Source organism: Phalacrocorax aristotelis, chromosome 1 (assembly GCF_949628215.1).
Source record: "Phalacrocorax aristotelis chromosome 1, bGulAri2.1, whole genome shotgun sequence".
In the NCBI taxonomy this organism is placed as follows: Eukaryota; Metazoa; Chordata; class Aves; order Suliformes; family Phalacrocoracidae; genus Phalacrocorax; species Phalacrocorax aristotelis.
In genome coordinates this window covers 67,930,055-67,947,867 of record NC_134276.1, presented here as the reverse complement: position 1 = coordinate 67,947,867, position 17,813 = coordinate 67,930,055, and the positions used below count along the sequence as shown (strand labels likewise).

At 47.0% G+C, this 17,813-nt stretch overlaps 1 protein-coding gene across 1 annotated transcript; it reads left to right on the top strand.

The window, feature by feature from the left end:
- The first annotated feature begins 101 nt into the window (after positions 1–101).
- Positions 102–16,816, top strand: LOC142052413 (uncharacterized). The gene is given in 4 exon segments (XM_075082469.1): positions 102–414; positions 10,509–11,951; positions 13,615–13,723; positions 15,636–16,816. Coding segments are annotated over 3 exon segments (711 nt in total). The 5' UTR covers positions 102–414; positions 10,509–11,687; the 3' UTR covers positions 15,974–16,816.
- Positions 16,817–17,813: the final 997 nt, after the last annotated feature.

Below are 17,813 nucleotides of genomic sequence, written 5' to 3'. Positions count from 1 at the left end.
GCCCCGTTAGGCCCCGGCGGCGGCTTGGCGGCCCTCCGCTGCCCGCGGCCCCCCGCGGAGGGAGCGGGGACACGGGAGGTGTAACAGCGCCCGCCCCCGGGCCTCCTCTCGCGGGGAGGGCGGACCCACGGCGGCCGGGCGCGGAGGGCTAGGGGGTGGTGGCGGGGGCGGGCGCCATTGCTTCTCCCCCACCCCGGGGGGGCGGCCCGGGAACGCGCCTCCTCACGGTTACAGCGTCCGGCGGTCGAGCCGTCCCCGGGCACGCCGTGGCACAGCTCTGCGTCCTCACGGCGCTGAACGCGGGCCAGGGAGGGGGGTCCTCGGGTGCGGGGGGTACGTGGTCGGGCGACGGAGGAGAACCGTGCGCCCTCCAGGTGTGACAGCCGCAGCCGCTCTCCTGCATGGCGTCCTGAGGTGAGGGGCGGCCGAGGCTTTAAGGCACCTTCTCTGAGTGCTCAGGTGTGCTTTTTGTGTGGTTTGGAGAGAAGGAGGCTGAGGGGCGACCTTATGCCTCTCTGCAGCTTCCTGAGGAGGGGAAGTGGAGAGGGAGGTGCTGAGCTCTTCTCCCTGGTATCCAGTGCCAGGACGTGTGGGAATGGTTCAAGGGTGCACCAGGGGAGGTTCAGACTGGGCATCAGGAAGCATTTCTTTACCAAGAGGGTGGTTAAACACCGGACAGACTTCCTAGAGAGGCGGTGGGTGCCCCAAGCCTGTCAGTGCTTAAGAGGCACTTGGACAACGCCCTTAGCAACATGCTTTAACTTTCGGTCAGCCCTGAAGCCGTCAGGCAGTTGGGCTTGATGATCGTTGTAGGTCCCTTCCGACTGAAAATATTCTACTCTGTTCTGTTCTATTCTTCCTACCTCCTCCTTTCCCCAGCAGTATGTGCTGAGGAAATCTCAGATGACATTTCTTCCCAGCCCTGCGCTAGCAGGAGGGATTGAATGCGTAGCTGTGTCCCAGCCTAGGTGTTGGCTCTGCCCTTGTGGGAAGGAGGCATGTGCCTTCTGATGGGGGTGAGAGCTGTGGATCGTCTCGGCTGTCTGAACAAATTTGCAAAAACAATGTGTGGAGTCCTTGAAAGTCTTCTGTGTTCATCCAGTTTAGCTGGGTTTCCACAGGATGGCAAAACCCCATACCTCTGACCATAGCAAGGCTCCAAGATCAAGCCCTCAGTCTGAAGCAGGGTGTGCACCTCAACTAAACGGTTGCAAACCTTCCTGAGGTAAGCAATACCTGCTCGTTTCCCTGTAGATTTTTTTTCTCCCTTTGCTCATTTTTAGAAGTGCCTGAGCTGTTTCCCTTGGGAAAAACATAAAACAAAAAGAGCCTGCGAATGAGAATACTCCCTCAGAGAAAAGGTCCATCTGGCCCAATGCTCTGTCTTCAAAGTGGCCAACCACCACCGTCTAGAGCGCGTGTGAGCAGTGTGGGTCTGCGAGGGCCCTGGGGGTGCTTACAGGCCACAGTGGCTGGGACCACCCTCCCCTGGGACCCCCACCCACACCACCTCCTGCTAATGGCCATGGGGAGGTGTCTCAGACAGCCTGGGGCCTGCATGGGCCTGCGGCCTGTGCTGCAGGGACCTGCTCTCCTGGATGGAGCCCTGACTGGTTTAACCCCAGATGACAACTAAGCCCCATGCAGCCAATTGCTCACTCTGCCCCGTGGGATGGGGCAGAGAAGAGTAAAAGTGAGAAAACCTGTGGGTTGAGATAAAGACATTTTAATAGGTAAAGCAAAATCTGTGTGTTCAAGCAAAGCAGAACAAGGAATTCATTCACTGCTTCCCATGGGCAGGCAGGTGTTCAGCCTCTCCAGGAAAGCAGGGCTCTATCACACATAATGTTTACTTGGGAAGACAAAACGTTCCCCCTTTCTTCTTCTTCCCCCAGCTTTATATGCTGACCATGATGTCATATGCTATGGAATATCCCTTTGGTCAGTTGGGGTCAGCCTCCCAGCTTCTTATGCACCCCCAGCGCACTTGCTGGTGGGGTGGTGTAACTCTCGGCAGAACGTAGCATTTTTATTCTAGTCTCTGCACTCACCATAAGTCAAGTAATGATGAGACTGTTATTTGCCTGAAATGCCAGTGTTTTTCCAGCTCCAAAAACACTTTGAAGGACACACATGACAAAGGTTACAAGTAGAAACAGGCTTTGATTTGATTTTATTTGATTTTTCTGAATCTGTTTCGGAGCCGATGCTCACAAGCATTAACACAACATGCATGTGTAGCCAGGAACAGGCTGATACGTTCTTCAGTCTAGCTTGAAAAAACATCCCTTGCAGTCTGGCAAGGGCAAGTCACAGAGCTGCAGAAAGTAGCAGCAGGAATGCACTCTAAGCAGTCCCTGTTTCCTGAAGAGCGAGAATGTGAAGAATGAGCATCAGAACATGAAGAAGAGGTGGGTGTGAGGTACCATGGGGTTCAAAAGTATGACATATCAATGACAAGCATGCTTTTTGCCTTCCAAAACTTGCTCCACTGTGCTTGGCCAGTGATGCATGAAAATCGCTCTCGTGCCTGCCTGGCGCTTGTATTGCTGTCAGGGAGAGCTGAAAAGTGGCAGCTCCTGGTGCAGCAAGCCCGGAGCCCTTCCAAGCACTGGCTGTTTTGCACAAGCAAGAACCCCTGGGGAAATGGAGCCATGGGAAGAGCAGATCTCTTTCCTGCTACAACCTGCAATGGGAAAGAGAGCCTGAGAGAGCCAGAGCACAAGTAGCGCCTTGGGAGGGGCAAAAGCAGCAGGCAAGAACCTCGCCAAAAGCCCAGAGAAGCCCTGATACGGGGCTGTGCTCAGTGCTACAGAAGACAAGAAGCAACCTCCGGGGGCCACCCTGGGGACCCGCCCTGGGAGTCGAGAAAGCGTCCTCTCCCTGGATGCGGGGCATGAGGGTCACCTTGGTGGAGCAGGAGCAGCAGGCACCTCACCAAAATGGCCCAAAGGAGCCCTAGCAAGGGGCTGTGCTCAGTGCTGCAGAAGAAGGCAAAACCCCCCTGGGGACACTTGCTAGCCCACGTTGGGGGGGGGAAAAAGCCTTCCTCCCCCCAGCTGCAGGGCGCGAGAGGTCATCTTTGTGGTACATGAGCAGCAGGCAGTAACCTAGCCAAAATGGACCGGGGAGCCCTGACAAGTGGTCATGCTCAGTGCTGCAGAGGAAGGCAAAAAGCCCCCAGGGACCAGTGCCAATCTGCCCTGGGGGAAAATTCCTTCCTGACCCCAGAGCTGGCAATTGGCTGTTCCCTGAGCATGTGAGCAAGACCTGCCTCCTTGTCCCACAGACTGGTCACACCTCCGAGGAGATGCCCAAGCCCTATTCTCCCTCAACCTGGAGCCATCTCGGGGGCTTCCAAGAGCAAAAGGCCCCCTGGCCTGATCCACTGTGGGGACAAGACTCCTTCCTGCACCTGGCAGGATACCAGTGGGTGCTCCAAAGCACTGGGACCCCTTGCAACATCTGTGCATCCCATTTCTTAGAGCTGCTGCCCCTGGCTCCACAGGGGATGAGGACGGCGAGCTCCACAGTGCTCCTCAAGAAGGCATTCCCATGGTCTTGCCACTGCTTTCCAGCTGAAAAAGATTTCCCTCCATCAGATGAGTTCTGAATGTGGCCCCATCAGGATCTGGCCTTGCAGCAGAGAACCTCCAGCAGCTTCATCCAGCCTCCAGTCTTCCTCCCTCAGCCTTTCCAAGTAATTTCACCAGCTCGTCAAGGAGTTCCTCTCAGATGTCTTCAGGCTGCCCCTGGGCCAGCCCTGTCCCAATGGCCAAGCCAGGCAGGCTGGCAGCAGGACAGGGGAGGACACCCTCTTTTGTCCTGTCCCGGGGTATTGTGATGTGGGGATGATGGAGCCTTCCATGCTCAGCCCTGCCCGCCACCCCTCTGCCCAGCATCCTTCAGAGGAAGGCTTTTGGGGTGCTGGCCCTGAGGCAGTACCTGTGCCCAGGAGGGCCAGGGGGCTGCCCCTGCCTTTGGTGGCCATGCACTGGGCACAGCCACTGGGCATCCCTCTGCGACTTGGCTCCCAAGGACAAACCCAGTGCTGTTACCCTTCTCTCAGGCCATGGCAGAAACCAACCCTGCCCCCAGAGACCACCCCTATTAGCCATCCCTTCTCTGCACCAGGGCTAACATCCATGAGGCCATGGAGCAAGAAGGGTTGTTGTTCCAACTGAAATACTCCTAGTCTAGTCTAGTCTAAGCTGCCATGATTGTCAGTGCAGCTCCAGCGAGCTATTCAACTGACCGAATTCAGGTACCTACTCCAGGACAGTCTGCACAGTTCCTAGGCTTTACTGACCATACTGGTGATGGGCTTGGTTCAGTTGCCTAAATATAAACAGTGAGTGCTCTTTGAAGCGCCCCAAGGTATCTGAGACATCAGCACAGGGCAAGGGAGTGTGACACAGAGGACCCGCTCCTGTTGGAATGTCGCTGGAGGCCAGGTGGAAACCCCAGAGCAATTCAGGTGTCTCAAGGTGCTTCTGGTTCAATCAGAGATCTCTGTTGACTCTAAGGAGAACTTACATACTTTGCTCCAGATAGACATCTTTATATAAAGGTTTTGAATTAAGGCCGTATTTATTTGGAGCTGAGTCATTTCCCTTTTGTAGGCTAAAGGTGCAACATCAGGTTAAACTAATTTACAGTTTACAGCAGAAAAAGGCTTTTTTCTAAATTAACTTACTTTACATTACATAACTTTCTTTTAAAACACAGCATGTCTTTATGGTCTTTCTGTGGTCCAACATTTTCCGAGAGATCTCTTCCTGCATGACATTAAACTATTATATTAAATTATACACCTCTTCCTAAACTATAAATCAATCCCTATTAGCCATTTTCAGCGACAATTGAAAAGATTGTGTTTAATCCAGGAAAGTTGTCGTGGATCCTTTGTGAATACATTACGCGTTTCAGGCCATCAGGTAAGTGGTATTTAACACCAGTGCTGGACCACGCTGGGCTATGCTGGATTGGTTTGTGGGGCTTGTTCAGTCTTTCTGTTTTCTGCTACAGTCAGTACGAGGCCAGGAAGGGTCCTTCTGTGTCAAACGCCTTCATTCATCGCGGGGTTACTAAAGCAGAGCTGCACTAAGCTTGATGTTGGACCCTCAAAGCTTCGCCAAGACAACTTTCTCCTTTTACATTATTTGTGTAGCTGTGTTTAGTTCTGCCTGTTCCAAGACCTCCACTTTATTTATTCTAGCTGACATTTTAATATAAATATTTAGTTCAGGCAGCCACAAATAAAACTCTTGTTAGATGGTCTCAAATCTCTCCCGTGACTCCCAGCAGGACTTTGTTTGTGCTATTATAGATTCATTTTGTCAGTAATGCTGTTATTGTTAGACTTACGTATTCTTAAAAACAGCACTTCCCCCACCTATTCACCCCTGTACCACATTACTATTCCAGGTAAGGTAAGAGATATTGCCCAGCAAATTAAACTTACTTCCAGTTCTCCGTGGTTCTGAAACAGCGAGATTGTGTAAGGCCATGTCCATTTTTAGTGCCTTTGGTTTTTATCTCCTGACTCTTACACCGTTGTTGAGCACTTCTGAACAAATAATTAATCTTTTGCTAAATATTTTGGGCCATGCATCTCTGATGCAGATTTCGTCAGCAAAGCTCAGATCTCCACGCTTAAGATGTAATTTGAGGAACTGACTGGAGGGTCGTTGGAGTAAAAAAATTGGTAATGGCACTAAAGAGCATGACAGAAATGCATACGCTTCTTGAGCTATAGAAGGAACATCAGGCCAGTTAACTCCCATCTGGAGATTACAGTACGTTTAGCATCTCTAAAGGTTCTGGGTGTTTTTTACACAGGTTCTGTACATCTGTAGTATTTCTGCTAATACCCTTGAAGTCCTTCTGGAAGTTGACAAAACAGGCTGTAGGTGCTTCTCATTGATTCATTCAACACTCTCACATGCTACAAAAATATTAACATTTCAAAGGAAGCTCCACAGAACTGTAGTTGTTACTGTCACAACTCATCTCCCTATTCTTTAAGGGGTTTTTTTTGATGATTCCTCCATTATTCTTACATTCTCTTTTTGCAGAATCTTGTCATAAGAAAAGCACGACAGTGGCAAATAGTGAATGGTTACAGGAAAGTAAATTAACGGAGTAAGCGTGTTGTGAAACTTAACCCAAAACAGTGCTCTACCCTGCACTAACTTGTGGCACAGAGTCAGAAATACTGTCTTTATAAGAAATTCCAAGAGTGTTTTCTAGTTCTTAGCATAACTTGTTTTGAGCTATGTTGAACTGATTTTGTTGTGGCTTTTGTAAATGCAGTTGTTGTGTTCTGATGATGCTGATATCTGTACATAGGCTTCCATATGGGCAACATATATGGAAAATTAGGGGAATTAGGGGGGGGAAGAGAGAAACATATTGCCAGAACCAGATAATATTCACTCAAGAGCTTCTAAAAAAGACTGAAATGGCTGAAATGTAAACTGGATGTTATGATTTTTGACTCTAAGCTGAGTCTGGAATCAGGAGAAATGCAAGGTTGATAATCTGACATTGGTTCTTATAAAAAGAGTTTCACTGGGATCTAGAGATTTCAGACCAGTAAATCTGATGCGGACATCTACCAGGCCTATTAAAAAGAAACCCCAAACTATAACAGATTAAAAATATAGGCATATGTGGGATATTAAGAAGGAGTCAAATAACTTTTGCAGAGGAAGATCAGCAGAAACCTTTTAAAGATAAAAAAAGTAAGCAAGATGGATTGAGTGAGTCCACTTAGGACAGCAACTGATATTCAGTCACGTGTCTCGCCAAAGGCTTGTAAAGAAGCTAAGTCAGCACGAGACAACAGGGGAGGTCTCACAAGGGTACAAAAACTGGTTTCAAGAGGAGTAAATGGCCAGTTTTCTGAAGTGGAGGTGGATCTGTGCTAGCAGTGTACTCCTAGCTGATTTGGAACGGGATGGGGTGGTGAGGTGACAAAGTCTGCCAATGGCATTACATTATTCAGGGCAATAGGAAAATCAGTTCCAAGAGCTGCAGTAGGCCATCCCGGCACCAGATGATAAGATCACAGAAGAAGTCCAAATGTAGGTAGGAATAAAACAGACTCCTAACCTTAACATTGTGTTATAACCAGCTCTGAGGTGTTGATCTTATTTAGGAAAACATAACTTGGGGTTTTAGTAGGTAATTCTGTGAAAGTGTCACCTGACTGTTCGCTGCCAATAAGCAAGTTGGCGGTGAGGACATTTTAGGAAAAGGATCTGACTGACATGGAGCAACTGGTGTGAGAGGACATGATAATTACTTCCACTGAAAGAATAAGGGGGCTTCAAATGAAACTAGAAGGAGACAAGTTGGATGGAACGGAAGAGAATAGCTCTTCCCACGCTGTATCTAAGTAGCCCACGGGACCCCTTGCCACAGGATATTTCAGTTGCTGAGGTTTCTTTGGATACAAAAGTGATTATGTTAAATCATGCAAAAAAATGTATCAAGCACTATTAAGCACAAATATACTACCTTGTTTCACTAAGTCTCTGAAACAGAAATTGCTGTAATCTAGGAGGATGGCCTGTGTGCTTGTCCGGCTCAGCCCTAGCTGTCTGATGTCTCTTGTCAGAGAGCAGGTCTTCCATCTGATCTTGTATTGCCATGTTCTGCCCTTGCTAAAGCGCTAGTAATCACCAACTTCTAGGGCTTGTTTTTCGAAAGCAAATTCACACCAGCCTGGCACACAACCTACGTGGCTCATCCTTCGTATGATGAGGATGGAAAATAGTCTGAAACACTGTCTATCTGCTGTCTGTGGTGTTTGGCCTGTTAGAGAGGAAGGAACGGGGAACCTGAGGTCTTTGCTGCATCCTTACACCCTGCAGCGCCGGGCAGCAAGGGGGGCCTTGTGGACGAAGGGAAGGCGCAACGCTGAGCTGTCTGGGAGCCTCAGCCTCCTCAGAGAGACGAGGCTGGGGGCTTCAATGGGTCTCAGGCCTTTTGTCTGTGGTTCACGTGGGCCAGGGAGTCATGTACCGTGGCGTCTCCTATTGCAGGTTGGTCAGCTGTGTCTGGGGAGAGAGCTCAGCGCAGGACAACGCAATAAAAGAAACAAATGAAAGAGGGCTTGGTAGCATCCCTACAGCTGAACTAGCGGGGTGTGCTCAGTTCCAGCATTAGCTATTTGTGTCTCCCTTTTTAATTTTCTGGATGGGACAGGGGAACTTGTCTTTATGTACCCTGTACGGTGGAGACATTAATGTTTCTCAACCTTTGGGGCTCTGCAAAGAAAATCTCTAGTATTTTGTATTAAAACATGTGCGTGTGCCTCACTGTGTGCGTGCATGCACACGCATGTGCACGTGTATAATGCAATGGAGGTCTAAAAGAACAAGCTGCCGTGTGCCTACCTCCATGAGCCTGGGGATGGCTGGTGAGAGCAGGAGCAGTGGTGCACAACTGCATGGCAAGGGTGTCATGTCTTTAAGTAAAAAAATCTATGGATGGAAAAAATATCTGTTTGCTGTAGAAAACAGCTATGTTACATGTTGCAACTTCTTGCTTGTAATGTAGCCACCAGGGCTGAACACAAAAAGAAGCACAGAAGGAGACAAGGACAAGGGCCTTTACAGGACAGTGGCTGTTTTTTCTGTTTTCCAACATACAAAAATTAAATAGTCTTAAATACAAACATACAAAAATTAAATAGTCTTAAATTAAATCTTAGCAAGTATTATCTTGCTAAGGAATATCCTATACTGTTACATATAGGTTTTGTACAGCATTGTTCTCTCCAGTCTCCACGACATGATGCTGCCACGGCATGTCACTAATGCAACAGAACAATTTCAGTAAGGTCTGCGAAGCCCAGGTGGGGTGAGGGCCACCGTGCTCCAGTGAGGTCCCAGCACCCTGGCAGCACAGGAGTCTTGATCACTGCTGAGTTGCTTTAACCAACTCCCACAGCTTCTTCTCGCTTCTTTGTCTCACAGCGTTATCGTTCCCCCAAGACTATGTGGCAATCTTGGGGCTGTCACAGAAGGGGAGAAGGAGCCTCTGTAGGAAGGGGATCCCCCACTTTGCATTCTCTTAGAGTCAGAGCTCTTCCTTTCATATGCCCAATGTAGAAGTGTAAGTCATGGCTGAAAAACCTTAGGTGTGAATTAAGAAAATGAAAGAAAAAGAAAACAGATGTTCAAAGCCTTAAGTCCTTTGATAGGTGGTTCATGAAACGCAGCACACATCAGGTACCTCTACAGCTCTGTTGCAGGCTGGTTTCTGTGTTTTGAAGACCCCCAGCATTCTCCTCAGCACTATTGAACTTAAACCACCAAAGCCAGGTGCTGGCTGGCTGCTGTTCCTGAAGTTCAGACCATGCGGGGTTTGCCAAGTCCTTTTTCTGTCACTGGCGTGGAGTGGTAGGTTACCGCACGCCTGGTGGAGCCGAGGTCCGTGTTTAGTTCCCTCATTTTTGTTTCGCTTCCCTTTACTGAAATGACATGTTATGGAGCAGGGGCAAGCTCATTTGGGGGTTCAGGCTATTCTGAGAGAAAGTGCTGAACACTTTAAACTAGGCTGCCGTGTCTTTGCAAAGTGTTTGCCTGACACGAGCTAATAGGGTAGGTCTGGTCTCAAAAATAATGGGCAATAATGAAAGCAACATTTTGTCTGACATCCAATTTTATAGCACTGAAATGATGAAAACTTTCAAGACCAATACATTTTGGAGAGAGCTTAAAGCGAAAATTCAAACTAATAGCTGACCCAAATTAATTCAGCAAGTGCAGGGCCTTCAAAATAATGCACATTCCTCATTTCTTATTTTTTCACCCAAACCAATAGTCAGAGAAGGAAAGTTACATCCCATTATTCATTTCTCTTAGCGCATTCACTGATGTTTGCGTGAACCCAAGCTTCCTAGGACTATTTAGAAAAATGTGAAGTGGTCTTTGAGCCAACCTGATCTAGCTGAAGATGTCCCTGCTCCCTGCAGATGTCCCTGCGGGGGGTTGGACTAGATTACCTTTAAAGGTCCCTTTCTACCCAAAGCGTTCTATGATTTTATGATCTGTGCAGAACTAGCTTTGGCTTTGGAAATGAGTGATGTGGAACTCATAGTTTCATATTGATCTCTTGAAAACATTTTTAAATAATAATGCTTCTAATGGTAAAATTCAAATTAGTTATTTGTCATATGGAGTTTCTCACTCTGCCTTCAGTCAAGAAAATCCTGTGAAAATACTTTCAGCCATCTCCATGAGTGTTTGGTTCAGAATAAGTTTCCATAATTAACAAACATAATTCTTAATATGAATAATTGTATTCCTGTCACACTTCTGGCTACATTACAGAAAATTTAGAAAAACGAGCTACAACAAAGACAAAAAGTGGATGTGTAAAAGCTCCTGTGAATTTGGAAATACCAGTTTAAAACTTATGCATAAACATCTCCCTTGTGGTTTTTGGAACAAGCTTTTTTTGCCTCATAAATTTCCTTTGTATGTTCCCGGCAGCAACCCACCTGGAGAAGAGGGATCCCTGTTGGTGTGCAGCCAACATAAAGAGCACACCTCCACACCCTGCCGGGACCAGCAGGCCAGTGGGGAGGCAGCGCCCCGGTCCCTCGGGAGCTCAGTCACCCTCCAGCATCAAGACATCGCAGCTGGGCAGTGAGCTCTGAATGAAGGAGACTCAACTGGCCTTTTCTGGCTGCTCCTCTCAGCTCAGACCTGTAGGATTTCAGCAGTAGATTCACTGCCCCTTACTTTTTATTGATTGGTAGAAACTGAAGTGATCGAACGATGATCCCTTTCCCAAGAGCATTCTCTAGGCAGAGCTCTCTACCTGAGGAGCAGGCACTGACCAAGGCTTGCTGTGAGCAGACATTGGTACATAAGTTTACCTGGCTGGAGGAGTGAGGCCTTAGTCATCTGTGTAAAGATCAGATCACATTGTCACAGTAAGAGGCAGCCCTGTTCTTCCTTTGCCTCCCATCCCCCACCTTCAGTATCTCGATATCTTCAATATCTATTTCCTGTGAGGGTGCCAGCGCAGTGGCACAGGCTGCCCAGGGAGGCTGTGGAGTCTCCTTCCCTGGAGACATTCAAACCCCGCCTGGACGCGTTCCTGTGCCCCCTGCTCTGGGTGTCCCTGCTCAAGCAGGGGGGTTGGACAAGATGATCTCCAGAGGTCCCTTCCAACCCCTGCCATTCTGTGATTCTGTGATGTCACTCTAGAGGATTTTGTTTCCTCGGACCCTCAGCAACTAGAGGAATTTGACAGAAACACAAGCCACCTGTGCTATATGAAATAGAAGACTTCTGTGGAAATCCTTTCTCTTCAGTAGAGCACTCCGAGCAGTTTGCTGCAGTGATGCTGGTGCTAGCCAGCAGCCTGGCAGGGGTAGCCATCGAGCTGTATTACCCTGTAGGACAACTGCAAAGCTAGCCAGGGAATACTGGTGCTGCACGGAGATCACAGCTCCGGCGGTGGCGACAGCCACAGGCTTTCTGAAAGCATCGTGCACCTGCAGAAGGCTTTGGCAGTTAATCCTTTCTGTTGGGCAGGCTGGCACCGATACGTGGACACCGTCACCGTGACCGGGCTGGGGAGCAGGCTGAGCTGAAGCACCAGGTCCATAGAAGCAGCCTTGGCAGAAGGGGGTTAGTTTTGCTGCTTACAGGTTTGGAGGAATGAGCACCATGGCGTCCCTTCTGCAGGAGACCCTTCCCAAGCTCCACTGCCGGTCTCCTCCCCCCAGCAAAGATTTCCAGGGCTTCACCATCACCAGCGCAGAGGTAAGGAGGCAGGATGAGTCCGGACACAAGCGTCTTCCCGAGCGCTCACTGATGCTGACACCAGCAAGGTTCAAAAAAGTTTATTGCACTGTTACGCTTCTGGGAAAGAAATCTCTGTTGGTGCTGAAACTGCACAACACCCTGGAAAGCTGTCAAACAGCCTGATAGTAATGCCAAAAGATGTTTTGAAAAGTGACATAATTTAAATCCTTTAATTTATATTGAATGCTCTTTTCTGCCTGCTGAGCATGATTGTGACGGAAAACTTTTCTCCAGAGAAAGCACAAATTTACATTTCTTTTTCAAGTTCTGCAATGCTTCCAGTCTGCTGGCATTTGGAAGTCCTTTGTGGGTTTTGTTTGAATCACAGTATATCATAGGACAATACACGCGCAAAAGAATATCTATAGCACAAAGCTAAACACCCATCATCAAGAAAGGAAATAGCGAAGAATTCAGTAGCAGCAGTAATTTGCTTTCTTTCCTGTGTCTTATGGCACAAGGATATTTTTAGAAGCACCTCCAACACAAGAGTTTCATTCCTCCTCTTAAAAGGAGCTGAATAATTTTTTTTGAAAGGAAAATTACCCACCTTAAAGAATCACTTCTTATTTGAAATGTGTTTGATACAGGAGTTGCCAGCACTTGCCACCTGAGGGTTTCCAGGCTTACCCTACAGGGAAAAAAAGTCCCTCAAAGCTGCTTTTGCTCTCCCTCTCAAATAGAGCTCCTTATAAAATTCAACAACTTTGAAACATTACCCAAACCCACTAGCTTTTTCAAAAAAGCTCGTACCTGTCTGCCTGATCAGCCATAGTGTCAGGTAACATTTATCAGTGATCTGTCACCCCTCACAGGCTGCTTTTATACAAGCAGTATTTTATTCGGCAGTTATGGTTAAGAAAATCAATCCTGTGCATGTCATGAAAGTGTAGTGATCAACCATGATTCTATCAAGAATTTTTTTTGTTCATTCCACCGCTAGGGGCCACAGGAAAAAGCTAGCGCCGCAGGCCAGGTTCCTACCTGTTCTTCTGTGTAGTCATGTCCCAGGCTCATTTCCTTTTGAATACAGGACATACATTCATTGCTTCTGTGCCAGGAGTCTCCTTTAGTTCGAGCCCACCCCTTTTGTTCCCTGGTTTCAATCATCTCCCATGTGATGTGTTCCTGGAGAGCAGGAGCTTGCTCAGTCTTCCCTCCCTCTTTGGCCTCATCTTCTCCCTCCTTCCAGCGTGAAAGCATCTTTCTCGAGTGGAGGCAGACAGCTTTTCAGGTACCCCAGGAGGGCGTGCTGCGCAGGCATAGGTTTCCCCTGGGACATGCCCTGCCTGACACACTCCAGGACTGTGACTTTCACAGAACCACGTCCTAGCATGGACTGTAGTTTTCCCACAACTGACAAAAAACAACTGGTCATTTCCACCCAAGTCTTCAGTTAAGAGCACTCTTGCTACTTGGTACTTGCATTTTGCGTTATTGCATTTTATCCTGTTTTTATTACTCCAGATACCACTCGCTGACTCCTGCCTTGGTCATGTGGAGAAAGAGTGTGTAAAGTCAGCCCAAAGCCAGCTGATAACCTGTGTTTCTCATTTCATCCGGAGTGTTTTGTCTTTCTGTGGTTTGCCAGCCCTTTCACCTAGCTCGCAGTTCTTGAATACGTTTCCAGCTTCTATAGTTCATCTAATAATTTCCATTTAGCGTGGAATGAAACACTTCATCAAATTCCAAACAAATCAGGTGTGCCCCATTTGCCACATTTCTTCTTGGATGAACTAAGTTAACTTCCATTATTTTTTTGTGCTGTGGATTTCTGTAGGTGATCTGGAGTACTTGGAGGATTTCCTTTCAACCTAGTCAAGAGAAGGTTTTCCCAAAGGAGGTGAAGAAGATCCACACAGAATTTTTGCTGGATCAGCAGTTGCAGAGCAAGTATTGCACTAGTAGACAGAGAATACCAAAAGCGTTAGAAGCCATCTCAGCCCTAGTGATTAAGCCTTTTCTGTACTGCGTGGTTAAATTTTTTTTCTAACTGTTTAAGAATTTTTACATCTAGGGTTTTGATTTATGAAATCATGCTAAAATTTCAGGAGTCTCCCCCCTTTAAGTTTCATCTTATTGTGAGAGATGCTCGCATATAGTATGCAGTTCTAGATTATCATTTTTGCTTAAGCAAAATGTAAAGAATGATCATATTCACCTGTGCAGTTTCTCTCTCAGTGACAATGTCAGCGGTTTGGAGGCACAGAGTATAATCGTACAAGACAACTATTTTATTTTCATTTCATTCTTTCTCTTAGGCCTCTAAAGTACTTTCTGGAATTGCCTTTTTGTTCTCCTTATTACATGATTGCAATGTAATGAATAGAGCAATGAATCCACAATAATGAATAAGCAATACACCTGTTACCTAACACAGTAGCTATGGAGAAGTCACAAGTCAGTGGTAGTATGTCTTAAATACCCACTGAATACATGTCTACCCTATGTGATGCATTTCCAAGTGTTTTCTTCTTAGGTATTTGATCTTTAAATAAGGAACGTAAAAGTTTTCAATACACAATCGACTTTGTTGTTTGCGTTGCAGGATAGTGTTACAAATTAAGGAAATGACACTGAGTCTATTCAGCTGTGGAAGCGTTTCCATTTTTTGACATCCCTAAGCTAATCACATTTTATATTCCCTTTTTAAATGTTTTGGATTTTGCCCTATGTGGAAGGCTAAATTACCTCTCTTGATCATTTAATTTCATTTTAATGAAGTGCCTTGAGTTGTAACTTTTCAGGGGAGGGCAGGCAGAATACTGGACTCAACAAAACAACGTTGCCGTCAGTGGAGCGAGTCCTCTCTCTTTGGCAGCAGCTGCAGGAGCGGCGGAGAGATGGCTGCTCTGCAGGGAGAGGGGAGCTGGGAGCTGGGGTGGGCAGGAGCCCTGCTCTCACCAATGGGTCCGTGGTGGACGAGGAGGTCCCAGGTCAAGCCAGCAAATGCACAGCCAGCCAAACCCCTCCGAGCGAGTGGGCAGGAGGATGCTGCAGAGGCTTTTGGTACACCCAGGGCCCTGACAGGTGCTCTCTTTTTCTGCAGCAGGGCATTATCCCGTGGTTATGTCTCTAAGAGGGCTAAAAAGGCAAGGAAAATACCTTTGGGGCTGTGTGAATGGCTTGTTCAGGGGCAGCATGTTCAAACCTTGACCCTGCAGAGCCTCCCGTGCGCTGGGTGCAGAGCCAGAGCCAGGAGCTGGGATGAGCCTGGGGAGTGGGAGCTTTTGTACGCTGTAGGCCTGCAACATGAGGCTGTGCAGCACCCATTGCACCTTCACGTCTCTTTTCTGTTCTCTTCTGCTCTGTGAAAGAGAAGTACTTTGAACAGCAATGCCCTCCTCTCCCTTTATACCACTGGAAAATGGCTGTGGTAGCCGCAGACCCCCTTTGCTGTTTGAAGGCTGTCATAGGTCTGCCCGATGGATGTGTACGGGGGCTGCAGGGTCCCCAGCAGGACTGGGCTGGTAAGTGCCCTCCACCCAGCCTGTGTCAATGCTTCAGACAAGTTTTGAACCACAGACATGCCCAACCTCTCCGCAATTCCAGGTACAGCCAGCATCCGGCCTGTTGTCAGCTCGTCCTCCCTCTTTCTCATCAACGTACACAGCAATGGCCCAATCTATGATCTCTTCTTGAGCCCCAACCTCTCCCAACCGCTTTCTTCCTGTCACCAAAGTATCGACGTATTCCTAGCCCAATTTTATTGCATTCATGATCATGTTTTAAAATAATCAGGTCATGTGAGAATTATTTTGTGTTTATTCTTCTCTGTCCTGTTCTTTTCTTGTAGCACAGAGCAGGTGAGGAATGTCTTTGGCAACAACACACTGGAGTAGGTAGTTAATTTATCTCGGGGTTATGATTTCCATTATGATTTCCTCATCCGAATGCCAGAGAACATAATTATACACATACTGTCATTTCTAGATGCTGATGACCTTCAACAGCTGTCAAAAACATGCAAGAAGTTCCAGCAGGTAATAGCAGGTATTGGTGCTTGTATTCCAAGTTTGCTTGTAAGAAATGATATGAGGTGGAACGTCGCTTCAGCCTCATTCCGTAGAACCATCCGCATTTCTGCGGTAACCAGAGACGGAAAGCAGCACAAGACAGACGTGGGCACAGATCAGTAGTAACAGGTCAGGTCCTTCATGCTGTGGATAAACTAAACCCTCTGTCTGGGCCACTGGATCCTTCTAGTGTTACTTTTCTGTCTGTTCATAGGAGCTGGCAACTGAGACCCTGATTTAAAAAGTAAGTTTTACGCAGATTATTAATATTTGATTTTAGAATATATAAACATTTTTACAGAGAAAAAAAAAAAGAGCTTCCCGCTTCTGCACCTTTTTGTATGTCCTGCCTTCTGCACATGCTGGGTGGCAGTTATGGACTGACCATAGTCAATATGCCATTTTTGTACCAGCATCTAAAACCCCCTCTGAAGTTAGTCTTTACTCTTTTGGAGAGTATTTCATTTTTCTTATCAAGGCTGCTAGTTGGAACTGGGCAAAGAACACTGCATTCACAACTGCAGCCTTCTGTGCTTGTGTCTGTTTGGATCAAAATACTGTAAGATTTATATGCGTAACAGTAACGAGCCTCTGACAATACTTACATTAGTTGTAAATGCGATACCCAAACGGGACGTGTGCAGGAGATCAGGGTGAGGCCTGATGAAGTGTAAATCATGAAATATATCTGGAAAATATTTAATTTTTTAGTTATTCAGCAGTAAAGAGGTTTGGGAGAGAGTTAAACTGTTAGGAGAGAAACCAGCTCTTGGTAAGAAGAAGGTGACATTTTCAAGTCTTCAAGACGCTGATGAACTTCAATGAAAAGCCCAGGCGGATGCAGAGAAGACAGAGTGCATTCTTTTAAGTCACTTGGAAATTATCAGATAAGGCTCAACAAGTATCCCATTTGTTTCATGTATCCTTTCTTTCAAAGCAAACAGTTATAAATAAATAATAACCACTTGAGAATTTTAAGTTTCTTCTCCCATCATTTAAGACTCAAACAGCACCACCAACTTGCCAGTCACACTTCCTGCTGATTTTTAACATTCTGTATTACATCAGGTTTGGCGGGGGGGGGAAGATCCAAATTAGGTGTTTTTTTTTCCCCTTTTTAAGTGTGTTTTATTTTGATGTTCAATATAATTTTGTGCAGAGTCAGTGGTTTTTGTCCTGTTAACATTTCACGCCTTTGGGCCGTTCGTGAGTAACACTGCCGGTAGAGGCTAGCAGAGAAACTGCCCGCAGCACCAAGAGCAGCGTTGGCTTTCCACGGCCGGGGAGATGAGCCATCGACCTCCACGGACTCTCTGAAAGCAACTTACAGACATTTGGTTTTAAATTTAAAAAGCAGCCAAATGTGTTTAAAAATTGAATTTGAAGCTGTCAGAGTGATGTTCTGGAGTTGAATCAATTTCCCTTTAAAACTGTGGCAGGCACGAATGCAGCTTTTTTAACTGAATATTTATGTTCCACATCAATTTCCCTTAACACGATAGTTTGTGACAGACTGCAATGCATGGGGTGATTTGCATATTGCTAGATGTCAGTGACCCCAGGACTCAGTAAGAAACAGGGCAACAGACATTCAGGGAAGCTATCGAGCTGGTCAAGTTTTATTAAATGAAGAGCATTATATTCTAAAACTGAGAAAACAGATGGCACCACAGTCAGCTGCGATATAACCAGCCACAATCGCCATTCCGCAGGGATGCTGTATCTAATTACAGCAAAGCTGAATTTGCCAAACAAAGTTACTATTGTGGCAATAGAGCTCTCACGCCACGCTGAGTTTGCACAAAGACAGGCTGCGAGCCTGCATTTATTCGCTGGTATCGGGAGAAGCGCAGAATGAGCAAGAGCAGAGCAGGTGGCAGCTCCTCCTGCCCGGCCGTGCCCCGGCAAGGGGAGCAGGCCCTGCTGCATCCCTGGGCAGGAGAGGTTGAGGCACGGACTTGGA